The sequence below is a fragment of the Vombatus ursinus genome, unplaced genomic scaffold (genome assembly GCF_900497805.2).
Source record: "Vombatus ursinus unplaced genomic scaffold, bare-nosed wombat genome assembly UNPS02014873.1, whole genome shotgun sequence".
Lineage (NCBI taxonomy): Eukaryota > Metazoa > Chordata > Mammalia > Diprotodontia > Vombatidae > Vombatus > Vombatus ursinus.
In genome coordinates, this window is record NW_020954651.1 from 49,996 (window position 1) to 63,803 (window position 13,808).

The following is a 13,808-nucleotide window of genomic DNA, read 5'->3' on the forward strand; positions in this document are numbered from 1 at the left end:
TCCCCAACCAAGTGATAGTTTCTTTGTTTCAACTTCTCTACTTCAAAAAGAACTGACATATATGTGTATATATACATATATACACATGTATTTATGTATATATTTACATGTGTGTGTGAGAGACTTTTTTATCTTTGATCTCTTTTCTGCATATTTTATACGTAACATATATGCAAATATACATAGATATTCATATATATACATTTATACAAAATGAATATAGCAGGTAAAGTATAGTATCTCATTTGAGACTCTAATCAGCTCTACAATAGAGTAGTGAAAGTTTAATACAATTTTGTGGGCACAGATATTAAGTGACTTGATCAGAGTCACTTAGCTAGCAAGGGGTTGACTTGAGTTTGAAAGCCTAGTCTTCTGATAACAAAAATTGTTTTTTCCATAAGCTGGAGTTGATGTATTTAGTTAAGTTTAATTTTTATCCAAACATTTCAGGGGCATTGAGGTAGAGTAGACTTTTTTTCTTATTTCAGACAGGGAATCTTTGCAACCCGGCTGCCAGGAAGTTCCCCTTTCAAGTCAAGACTAGAACCTCAGAAGATCTGGTGCACAGGGCTATAATGACGTAAAGATAATCTGTAGGAAGTGAGTCTGAGTCATAGTGGCAGTGTCATCCCCTTCCTGCCTGTAGTATTCCTTTACAGGATCATTATTCTAGTGGTGCTTGATTGATGGTCAGTCAGTGGATGCATTCAAGAAGCAACTGGAAATTTAGAATTTAAACAAACTTATGGAAATGAATTGGCACATGGGAATCCCTTCCAGGGAAAGTAGGGGTATAGGACACTATGTTAGGCCCCCCAGGGGAAAAATAAAAAGTAAAGACTTGTTTTTTTTTTCTACCATAACTTAACAACATATACTTTGCATATGATTTGATGATCAGTAGTGATCTTTAGAACTTATAGATTTATGCCAATGATACTGCCATAGCTAGGAAGTCTTTGAAATCTCTTCAGGCTATGAAAAATACTTTTGAAAGGCCATAATGACGCTAAATATTCCACCTTTTGGGTGGATTAGCTGTGGGACTCTCTCTCAATCCATCTCTTCATCTCCCCAATCCAGGCTTAGACTCAGCAGTAACATAACAATGGAAAATCAGACCAGCACCTATGAATTCCTCCTCCTGGCCTTCTCCAGTCACCAAGAACTCCTGTTCCCACTATTCCTAGGCCTATACCTGGCAGCTATCCTAGGAAACCTGTTGATTCTTGTTGCTGTTGGCTCAGACCCACGCCTCCATTCACCCATGTATGTGCTCCTGGTCAACCTGTCCCTGGCAGATCTCTGCTTCACCTCTGCTACAATGCCCAGGTTCCTCTATGCCCTGCTGACAGGGGATCAGACCATCACTCATTCAGCCTGCTTGTCCCAAGTCTTCTTTTTCCTGATGGCAGGTAATGTGGATGTCTTTGTGTTAGTTGCCATGTCATGGGACCGATATGTAGCCATATGCAAGCCACTGCACTATACTACTGTGGTGACCCTGCCACGGTGTATGTTGCTCCTGGGGGCTGTGTGGGTGGGCACAGCCCTGCATTCTCTGCTCCACACAGCTCTTCTTGCTCGTCTGTCCTTCTGTAGCAATCGTGCTCTCCCAGGCTTCTTCTGTGATCTCCATCCTTTGTTACATCTTGCCTGCTCTGACACCTCCCTCAACTACATGATGGTTATAGTTGAGGGTGGTCTTGTAATCATTGGGCCTGCTTTTTGCATTATAGCCTCTTATATCTTCATCGGAGCTGCTGTTTGTCAGGTTCGAGCCCCTGGGGGTTTCCACAAGGCATTTTCCACTTGTGGATCCCATCTAATGGTGGTTGTTCTCTTCTTTGGAACTCTAGTGGCTGTCTACCTGAAGCCCCCGAGCCAGGCTGAGGGCCAAAAGGAAGACCAAGATCTTGTGGCCACAGTCATGTTCTCTGTGGTGGCTCCAACACTAAACCCCTACATCTATAGTCTGCAGAACCGAGAAATCAAAGTAGCCCTGGCAAAGGTGTTTATGGGGAGTTAGGGGTAGGGTCTGGTGAGCAAATGGCCAGTATAGGATCCCTGCTGGAGCTGGCCTTCCCTTTTTTTCTCTCATCTATTCATTTTTTTAGTGGTCAGGCAACAATAGACTTACTCAGACATATTCATATACTCAAGTTAGACATTTTTATGCAAAGGAAGCAATTTTATTTCAGGCTTGGGGACAGAGTAAGAGAGAATCAATTTCTAGGAGTAAAACTGCTTCTGCTAGTCTCTCTCCAAGATTCTTCAGTTTTGAGTGCCTCTTTTTTAATCTTGAATTTCATCCACTTCTTAGCTTCAGTTCTCCTCTCTCTAGCTCTGCAAGAAGGTCATCTCATCTTCATATTTGCTTCTACCTCAGCCTGAAGTGACCTTGTGTAGGAATGAACTGTATGAGCTTTTAGAGGCAGGAAGGATCATGCCAGATTTTCACCTCACACAAAGCTTTCTAATAAGACAGTTACCTGTGATCCATTAAACATCTTCCTCCTGAATTGCTACTTGAGAGATGTTTGAAATTTAGATTTTAAGCATCCTTCCTAGGACTTGGTGCCCTCATAATTTTCTAAACCACTTTTCTCAACAGTAAAGCAACAGCACACATACACACATATTTAAGTTGGGCATCTTCCTGCAACATAAGTTACTTAACATCAGCCTTGAAGAACTAAACAGAGGGTTCCTAAAAAGTATCAAAGAAAAATTAGAGATATGATCTCTTTCATTAATCCCATCTTCTCTATTCCTACTGCCACTATCCTAGTTGAGATAGTTTCTCAGACATTGAATGAATAAGACAACATGTAGTCTAGAATGATACTTTGAGTGTTTAGAAATCTAGAACATCAGAGGTTAAAGACACTTCAGATATTAAATTGTCCAAACCCACACCCTGGATAGGTCAACCATTGTCTCCAAAATGCTCTCAACAAAAATTCATACAAGCTACACTCGAAGATCTCCAGGCAAAGGGAACTCATTACTTATTGAGAGTGCTTTTCCCTCTTGGAGAATTCTACAAATATCTGGTAAATTAATGAAAGAACAATGAATGAATGAAGCTGCAATTTCACACTGAGGGCTGTAAGGAATCCCACAGCATTGGTATCAAGATGACCAAAATCCTTCAATAAAAGTCATGAACAAGACAACGAGATTTGAATTCTTTGGGACTAGCCAATAATAGACTTGAACAAAACTAAACATAAGCTAGAAGTGTTTTTTTAATTACAAAGGTGAAAGTCACAAAATTTCAGAGTTGTAAAGGAATTTAGCAATCATTTAGTGTGTCACTCTGATTTTGCTTATGAGGAAACTGAGGTCCAGAGAGGTTTTGAGACTTGCCCAAGATCACAGCTAGTTAATGTCAGACCTGAGGGTAGAAATAAGTTGACTTATTCCAAGTTCAAGACCCTGTCCAGGACACTACAAGATTGCTAAGTATCAATGGATACCTACATTTTTCCTAGCAGAAAGAAGAAAAAGTATAAGAAAACAGTCATTTTCTTCCCAATGAAAGGAAATTGGGTATAAACAAGAAGCTTGGGGGAATAAAATTTAAAAACTGGGAATGATCAGTTGAAAAGAGCCAACAAGTTCTTAAATTCTTATAAGCCAATGGTTCAGATTTCAGAAGCAGTCTTTTTCCTTCTCTTTGTTGGGAAAGTAGGATCTTCCTGTACACTTTCCTAATAGGGGTGAGGTCAAAAGTAGTCACTCAAGAGTAATGTCTCACATCATGACTCTAGATGTTGTGACACACTGTACCTTTTCAGGTGGTCAAAGAGATAGAAATGGTTTCACATGACTAAACCTTTTTCTTTAAGACTAAGTCTAGGAATTACCAGTAGTCTTAAATCCTGAAAAAGGAACCTTTTAACAAGAGAGTAACAAAGTCACAACTTCATATCCATTGTACTCCCTCTTTTTAAAATAATAATAATAGAGATATGGATTGAACCTACAATTTAATTAGTATAAGAAACTTCCTGAATGAGGAAACTCCCTCTATTAGTGAAGGCTGAAACTTTCTCTGCAGCATAGATTCAGAGAAATGAGAGCTTCAATGGCTTGTCTAAAATCCCACTGCCAGAATATATCATAAGTATGAGGTAAACCCAGGTCTTCCTGGTTTCTATTATGCTATTATTATGCATAATAATACAAATTTTTATTAAAATTATTATGATTTTGATCATGCTCCTTCAGTACTTTAGGGTATCAGAAATTGAAACATTCATAGTCACATTTTACACAATTTCCAAATCTGGGTCTTTTGGGGTTTTTGTAAAGTTCAGAAATACACCAAACTGTCACAAGGTTTCTCATAGCTACTCACATTATCCAACCTATTGGCATAACCATGTAAGAAGCCCTGGAACTCTGGCCTCTATCTACTTTTTCTGAATGGTAGTCCATGTGACAGTTGCTTAATGTGAAGTAGTCCATGTGATGGTTGGGCTGTATCTGGAACACACTCTCCTTGTACCCAACACAGAATCAACTTTATGGATATCGAATTGGAGACCTTCCTGAGCTCACACTCTAGGGAAGGAAATGGGTTTTAGACTCTGAAAGCAAAAGCATTTACTATCTACAAATGTATTTAGTCATCAGTACCCGTTTCTCAGGTAATGGTGCTTTCTCATTTGATTGAACTTTCTCAATGAAAAAAAGACAGTCACTTTCATACATTACCATTCATTCACTCATCCAACAAGCACATATTAAGAACTTACAATATACCAAGCTCTCTATATAAATGAAAACAGAAATGAAGCAGCTCCTGCCCTCATAGAGCTTACATTTTGTGGTTGAAGGGAAACAAAATAAACAACACAGATAAGTAGGTTGTGTTTACAGAGTAAATACAAACTAATTTCTTTAAAGTGAAGTGTTAGCAAGTGAGAGGAATCAGGATAGACTTCTATGGGCAATTGCACTTGGCTGTGTTTTGAAGAAAACTAGAAACTCCACAACACATGAAGAAAAATGTAATTCTAGGCATAAGAGGACAGTCAGTAGAAAAGTATGAAGATTAGAAATGGAATTCACTCTTCCTTATATGTATACACAAATAAAGTCATATGTATATGTCTTATATGTATACACCAACTAATCTGTTACACACAGAAAATTCTCAGATATGGGGATCTGAACAAGGGCTGGGTTAGTATAGTCCCATCTGGGCTACCAAAATTGTTGCATGAATTTTCTTTAGGTCATTGATTAACCACTGTCAATTAAGGCAGCATGAAACAGAGACAGTCAATTGACATTTACTAAGCACCTAGTATGTTCCAGGAACTGTGATAAGCACTGGGGATAAAAAAAGAGACAAAAGGCAAGGTTGCCATCAAGGAGCTTCCAATCTAAATGAGGGAGACAACAAGTAGACAAATATGTACAAATAAGGTATACATAGGATAAATTAATTAATGGAAAGTGCTAGAATTAAGATGGGTTGAGAAGGGCTTCTTGTAGAAGATGGAGCTTAAGTTGAGATTTAAAGAAAACCAGGGAAGCCAGTTGGTAGAGATGAAGAGGGAGAAGATTCCAGGCAGAGGGGATAGCCAGTGAAAATACACAGTGGTGAGAGATAGATTGTTCTGTTTGTTCAAAGAGGCCAGTGTTGCTAGTGAACAAGGTATGAGAAGACTAGAAAAATGGGAGAAGTGGGGAGAGAGCTAGGTTTTGATGGACTGTGAATGCCAGAGAGAAATTTTGTAGTTGATCTTGGAGGAGACAGGCAGCCATTTAAGTTTATTGAATAATGGGTTGGTGACATAGAACTAAAGTTTAGGGAAATCCCTTTGGCAGTTAAATGGAAAGTGAATTTTAGTGGGGAGACTTGAGACAAGGAGACACACCAGCAGACTATTATAAGAGAGCAAGTGTGAGATGGTGAGGGCTTGGACAAGAGTCATGGTATTATCAGAGCATAGAAAGGGGAATATTGGAGATATGTGGAAAAGGTGAAACCAATAGGCCTTGACAACAGATTAGATATGAGGGATGAATGATAGCAGTCAAGCTTGACACCTAGGTTAAGAGCTTTGGGGACTGGGAAGTGAATGTTACCCTCAAAGGTAACAGTGAAATAAGGAGGGAGGGGAGGGTTCAGGGGGAAAGATAATGAATTCTGTTTTTGCCATGTTGAATTTAAGATACCCACTTGACATCTAGTTCAAGATGCCTTCTGGCATCGACAGACTTATTTCAGTTTATTGATGCAGAATGAGACATACTCCACAAGCAGTTTATAGAAATATATGTCTTTCATAATTTGGCTAGAAATATTTATAAATTAATTAAGACGAAGAAAAAAATGGTTGCTCATTACTGAGTAGATGATTATACAAAGGGAGGAAAGTATTATTATTAAGAAAAATATACCATTAGGTACAGAAGATATAGAAGGAAGGTAACCTTGTTAATACAGCTAGTTGCATTAAATCAAGGGGAACAATACATCATTTCGGGACAAATTAATGAAGAGGAATAATTCTTGGACTACTAAGGTCCTTCTTTTATAGCAATTAAGTTTTTCATACCAATTAGGGAAGGAAAGATGACACTGGAGGAAACCAACTGCTGTAAAAAGTCCTATAGTTCATGTAGGGTTCATACAAAGCAAAAATGGCAAATATGGAACAAAATGGAATTAGTTTTGTTAATTCATAACAGACTACTCTTAGCTCTTAAAAATCCACTTGAGTTTTTAAAAATATTTATAATTTATTTATTTTATAATTCTTGTTTAAAAAATTTCAGCTTCAAATTCTCTCCCTCTCACACTTTCTCCCCTGAGATGAACAATAGGATATCAGTTATACATGTAAAATAATGCAAAATGAATTTCCATATTAATCATATTGTGCAAAAAAGCAAGAAAAATAAAGTGAGAAGTTATACTTGAATGTGCATTCAGAGTTCAGTTCTTTCTCTTTTTAAATGATAAGGAAATCAGCTTTTATTGATTACTTGATTTATTTTTAGTTCTATTATAAGATTAGGCTTGCTTCTTTAGGAAGAGCTAGCCCTAACAGCTAAGTCATACTAACTCAGAGATACCCTATTTCATAGCATAATCCTCTTAGATTTTATGCCAATTTTTTTTTTTTTACAAAAAAGTGGGGTGTGACCATTAAGGGAAACTTTTAAAAAAATTGTACCAGTATGACCATAACATGTGACTTACTCATGGCAGCTTAGCCTGCTCCCCTTGCTCCTATGCCTCTTCATTTGGTTGAGTGCCAATACCACTAGTACTGCAGTGCTCTAAAGAAACCAAGCAAGTTGGCTTTCATAAATATACTGACAATGAAAGTGTGCTGAGAATTCTAGGCTCGTGGCTCACAATGCGTGAGAGATAAATGCATATTCATATACTACTGGTAAATACATTACTGTTCTGTTTATCTTTTTTTAAAAAATTAATTAATATATTTATTTTTAGTTTTCAACATTCACTTCTATAAGATTTTGAGTTCCAAATTTTCTCCCACTCCCTCCCTTCTCCCCTCCCCAAGATGGCATGCAATCTGATATAGGCTCTACATATACATTCATATTTAACATATTTTCACATTAGTCATGTTATGAAGAAGAATTAGAGCCAATGGGAGGAACCACGAGAAAGAAGAAACAAACCAAAAAAGAGAGCAAGTAGTATGCTTTGATCTGCATTCAGAATCCATATTTCTTTCTCTGGATGTGTTGAAATTCTGTAAGATCATTTTATTGCTGAGAAGATCTAAGTCTATCAAAGTTAGTCATCACACAATGTTGCTGTAACTGTGTAGAATGTTCTCCTGGTTCTGCTCACTTTAGTCAGCATCAGTTCATGTAAGTCTTTCCAGGTTTTTCTGAAGTCTCCCTGCTCATCTTTCTTATAAAACAATAGTATTCTATAACATTCATATACCAAAACTTCTTCAGCCATTACCTAATTGTTGGGCATCCTCTCAATTTCTAAATTCTTGGCCACCACAAAAAGAGCTACTATAAGTTTTTGTACATGTGGTCCTTTTCCCATTTGTATGATCTCTTTGTGATACAGACCTAGAAGTGGTATTTCTGGGTCAAAGGGAATGTACAGTTTTATAGACCTTTGGACATACTTCCGAATTGCTCTCCAGAGTGGTTGGATCAGTTCACAACTCCACCATCAATGCATTAGTGTTCCAATTGTTCCACATCTTCTCCAGCATTTATCATTTTCCTTTAGTGTCATGTTAGCCAATCTGATAGGTGTGATGTGGTATCTCAGAGTTGTTTTGATTTGCATTTCTCTAATCAATAGTAATTTATAGCATTTTTTATATGACAAGAGATAGCTTTAATTTCTTCATCTGAAAACTCCCTGGCCATATCATTTGACTCTTTATCAATTGGGGAATGACTTGTATTCTTATAAATTTGACTCAATTCTCTATATATTTTAGAAATGAGGGCTTTATCAGAGGCACTGTTTGTAAAAATTGTTTCCCAGTTTTATGTTTCCCTTTTAATCTTGGTTGCATTGCCTTTGTGTAAAAACTTTTCAATTTAATGTAATCAAAATTATCCATTTTGTATTTCATAATGTTCTCTATCTCTTGTTTAGTCATAAATTCTTCCCTTCTCCTTAGCTCTGACAGGTAAACTACTCCTTGCTCTTCCAGTTTGCTTATAGTATCAGCTTTTATATCAAAATTGTGTACTCATTTTGACTTTATCTTGGTATACGGTATAAGATGTTGGTCTATACCTGGTTTCTCCCATGCTATTTTCCAGTTTTCCCAGCATTTTTTTTTAAATAGTGAGTTCTTATCCCAGAATCTGGAGTCTTTGGTTTTAACAAACAGTAGATTACTATAGTCATTAACTACTGTGTCTTGTGTACATAACCTATTCCACTGATCTATCACTATTTCTTAGCCAGTACCAAGTCATTTTGATGATTGCTCTTTTATAGTACAATTTAAGATCTGGTGTGGCTAGGCCACCTTCCCTAGCAATTCTTTTCATTGATTCCCTTGATATTCTGGACCTTTTATTCTTCCAGATGAATTTTGTTATTAAATTTTCTAGCTCTATAAAATAAATTTTTAGTAGTTTGATTGGTATGGCACTGAATAAGTAAATTAATTTAGGTAGAATTATCATTTTTATTGTATTAGCTTGGCCTACCCATGAGCAACGTATATTTTACTAATTATTTAGGTCTGACTTTATTTGTGTGAAAAGTGTTTTGTAATTGTGTCCATATAGTTCCTGGGTTTGTCTTGGCAAGTAGACTCCCAAATATTTTATAATGTCTACTGTAATTTTAAATGGAATTTCTTTTTCTATTTCTTGCTGTTGGGCTTTGTTGGTAATATATAGAAAATCTGATGATTTATGTGGGTGTATTTTATATCCTGAGACTTTGCTAAAGTTGTTTATTATTTCAAATAATGTTTTACTTGATTCTCTAGGATTCTCCATGTATATCATCATATCCTCTTCAAAGGGTGATAACTCTGTTTCTTCTTTGTCTATTCTAATACCTTAAATTTCCTTTTCTTTTCTTATTGTTAAAGCTAATATTTCTAATACAATATTCAATAACAGTGGTGACAATGGACATCCTTGTTTCCCTGATCTTATTGGAAATGCTCCTAGCTTATCCCCATTATATATAATGCTTGCTGATGGTTTGAAATAGAGCTATCATTTTAAGGAAGACTTCATTTATTCCTATGTTCCCAGTGTTTTTAATAGGAATGGGTATTGTATCTTGTCAAAATCTTTTTCTACATCTTTTAAAATAATCATATTATTTCTGTTACTTTTGTTGTTGATATGATTAATTATGCTGATACTTTTCCTAATATCGAACCAGCCCTGCATTCTTGGTATAAATCCTATCGACTCATAGTGTATTATCCTCAAGATAACTTGCTGTAATATCTTTGCTAATATTTTATTTAAAAATTTTGCATCTATATTAATTAGGGAAATTGGTCTATAATTTGCTTTCTCTGTTTTGGATCTTCCCAATTTAGATATCAGCAACATATTTATTTTACAAAAAGAATTTGGTAGAACTCCTTTTTCACCTATTTTCCCAAATAGTTTATATAGCATTGAAATTAATTGTTCTTTAAATGTTTGATAGAATTCACCTATAAATCCATCTGGCCTTGGAGATTTTTTTCTTAGGGAGTTCATTGAAGGCTTGTTCAATTTCTTTTTCTGAAATGGGGCTATTTAAGTATTTTATTCCCTCTTCTGTTAATCTGAGCAATTTATATTTTTGTAAATATTCATCTATTTTACTAAGATTATCAAATTTATTGGCATAGAGTTGGACAAAACAGCTCTTAATTATTGTTTTAAATCTCTCTTCCTTGGTGGTGAATTTACCCTTTTCATTTTTGATACCAGTAATTTGGTTTTCTTCTTTCTTTTCTTAAATCAAATTAACCAAATATATATCCATTATTTTTTTTTTCATAAAAAACAGCTCTTGGTTTTATTTATTAGTTCAATAATTTTCTTAATTTCAATTTTATTAGTATGTCCTTTGTTTTTCAGATTTTCTAATTTGGTATTTAATTGAGGATTTTGAATGTTTTTTTTTTCTAGCCTTTTAGTAGCATGCCGTGTTCATTGATCTCCTCTTCCTTTATTTTACTGAGGTAAGCATTTAGTGATATAAAAATTTCCCTAACAACCACTTTTTCTTCATCCCATAAATTTTGGTGTGTTGTTCTTTATTATAATTATTATAGTTATAATTATTATAATTACAATTCTCTTTGATGAAGTTATTGATTGTTTCTGTGATTTGTTGTTTCACTCACTCATTCTTTAGAATAAGATTATTTAGTTTCAAATTAGTTTTTAGTCTATCTTTCCATGGCCCTTTATTATATGTAATTTTTATTGCATCATGATCTGAAAAGGATGCATTTAACATTTCTGCCTTTCTGCATAGTATTTTGAAGTTTTTATGCCTTAATACATGGTCAATTTTTGTGTAGGTGCCATTCACTGCTGAGAAAAAGCTATATTCCTTTCTATCCCCATTCAATTTTCTCCAGAGGTCTACCATATCTACTTTTTTCTAAAATTCTATTCACCTCCTTAAATTCTTTCTTATTTATTTTGTGGTTAGATTTAGCTAGTTCTGAGAGGGGGTCTTCTACTCATATAATTTTGCTGTCTATTTCTTCCTGTAACTCCCTTAACTTCTCCTGGAAGAATTTGGATGCTAAACCACTTGGTGCATATATGTTCAGTAATGATATTACTTCATTGTCTGTGGTACCTTTTAGCAGGATATCCTTCCTTATCTCCCTTAATTAGATCTATTTTTGCTTTTGCTTTGTCTGAGATCAGGATTGCTACTCCTGCTTTTTTTTTTTACTTCAGTTTCAGCATAATATATTCTGCTCCAGCCTTTTACCTTTACTCTGTGTGTATCCTTCTGCTTCAAATGTATTTCTTGTAAACAACACATTGTAGGATAATGGTTTTTAATTCACTCTGCTATCTGCTCCCATTTTATGGGAGAGTTCATCTCATTCACATTCAGAGCTATGATTACTATCTATGTCTTTCTCTCCAACTGATTGCCTATCCCCCCCAACCCCAGTTATGCTTTTCTTTCTCCTTTTTCTCTTTCCCTCCTCACTAGTGTTTTGCTTTTGACCATTGCCTCCCTCAATCTGTCCTCTCTTTTCTTTCCCTTTTCTCCTTCTCCTTCTTCCTGCCCTTCTATCCACCACCTCCCTTTTTTCACCCTTTCTCCTCCTACTTCCTATAGGGTGTTAGATTTCTATATTTATCTGAGTATATTATTCCTTCTTTGAGCCAAATCCTATGAGAGTAAGGTTCAAATAATGCTAATCTCTCTCCCTTCTTTCCCTCTATAATAGGTCTTTGTGCTTCTTCATGTGGTGTAATTTACCTTTTTCTGCCTCCTCCTTTCCTCTTCTCTCAGCACAATCTCTTTTCACCTCTTAATTCAATTTCTTGTCATCACATCAAAGTCAACTTATACCCATGCCCTCTCTCTGTGTATACCTGTTCCAAATGTCATAATAAAGATATAGTCCTCAAGAGTTACAAGTATCATTTTTTCCATGTATGAATGTAAACTGTTTCCCTTATTGAATGACATTTTTTTTTCTTTTCTGTTTACCTTTTTATGACTCTCTTGAATCTTGTATTTAAGATTAAATTTTCTCTTGAGCTCTGGTCTTTTCATCAGGAAGGTTTGGAAGTCCCCTATTTCATTGAATGAAAACCTCCTCCCCTGGAAGGCTATCCTCAATTTTGCTAGGTGGTTGATCCTTGGTTGTAATCCAAGCTCTTTTCCCTTATGGAATATCATATTCCAATGCCCCTGATATTTTAATGTAGAAGTGTCAAGGTCCTGAATAATTCTGACTCTGCTTCCATGATATTTAAATTGTTTCTTTCTAGCTACTGGCAGTATTTTCTCCTTGACCTGATAACTCTGGAATTTGTCTATGATATTCATTGGCATTTTCATTTTGGGATCTCTTTCAGGAGGTGATTGGTGAATTCTTTCAATGACTATTTTATTCTCTGGTTCTAGGACCTCAGGGCAGTTTTCCTTGATAATTTCTTGAAAGGTGCTGTCTGGGCTCTTTTTTTGTTCATAGCTTTCAGGTTGACCAATAATTCTTAAATTATCTCTCCAGGATCTATTGTCCAGGTCAGCCATTTTTCCAATGAGATATTTTCTGTTTTCTTCTATTTTTTCATTATTTTGATTTTGACTGACTGATTCTTGATGTCTCATAGAGTCATTAGCTTCCACTTGCCCAATTCTAATTTTTAACAAATTATTTTCTTCAGTTAGTTTTTGTAATTCCTTTTCCATTTGGCCAAATCTACTTTTTAAAGAGTACTTATCTTCAGAATGTTTTTGTGCCTCCTTTTCCATTTGATTGATTCTACTTTTTAAGGAATTGTTTTCTTCAGTGTACTTTTATTTTCCATTTAGCCAATTGTGTTTTTTAAGGAATTGTTTTCTAAGGTCAAATTTTATCCTTGCTTTTCCAAGCTATTGACTCTCTCTTACATACCTTTCATTTCTTTTCCCAATTTCTCTTCCACTTCTCTTAATTGCTTTTTAAACTCCTTCTTGAGCTCTTCCAAAAAGACTTTTTGGGCTGGAGATCAATTCATGTTCCCTTTTGAGGTTTAGGATGTGGTTAAATTCACAATGTTCTCTTATGAATTTGTGTTTTGATCTTTTGATCTTCCCTGTCATCATAATAATTCTCTCTGGTTAGTGGTTTTTTTTGTGTTGTTGTTTTTCTTTCATTTTGCTCATGATGTTTCCATTTTTCCTGGCTTTTAAAGTTGATTTTTGCTTCTGGGGAACAGAGGGCACTGTTCCAAGCCTCTTGTGCTGGGGATCAGGGGCCTGGTCACTGTCTTTGCATGCTAGGACCTCAGGTGCTGGCAGCTGGCGGCTGTAGGGGGTCTGGTAGCTTACCTGGTGCTGAGCTGATGTCCTAGTTATGATGGCTGGTGTGAGCTGAGACCAGGAGGGGTTTTTCTGCATTTCTCCAGGGCTACACTAAAGTTCGAGGGGTGGGGAGGCATCTGGCCACTGGTGGAAGCCTGCTCACCTGGGATAGCACTGAAGCATGGGGAGATTCAGCTGCTGTAGGATGTCTGCCACCCCAGCCCAAATGTTGGTTCTCTGAGCTGGAGTCTGCTAGTTCCCCTGGCTGTGCCAAGACACCTGGGGTTGGGACTTGCCTGCT

General features: G+C 36.1%; 1 protein-coding gene across 1 annotated transcript; it reads left to right on the forward strand.

Annotated features, from left to right (window-relative positions):
• Positions 1–1,111: 1,111 nt before the first annotated feature.
• Positions 1,112–13,557, forward strand: LOC114028213 (olfactory receptor 1361-like). The gene is made up of 2 exons (XM_027842450.1): positions 1,112–2,014; positions 13,423–13,557. The coding sequence occupies exons 1-2, from the start codon at positions 1,112–1,114 to the stop codon at positions 13,555–13,557; spliced, it is 1,038 nt and encodes a 345-aa protein (XP_027698251.1).
• Positions 13,558–13,808: the final 251 nt, after the last annotated feature.

Excerpts from the sequence above, each read along its gene's own strand:
- LOC114028213 (XM_027842450.1), top strand. The coding sequence starts at position 1,112 with ATGGAAAATCAGACCAGCACCTATGAATTCCTCCTCCTGGCCTTCTCC. Across the intron at positions 2,015-13,422 it reads TCAAAGTAGCCCTGGCAAAG|AGGGCACTGTTCCAAGCCTC; the intron begins GTGTTTATGGGG and ends TCTGGGGAACAG.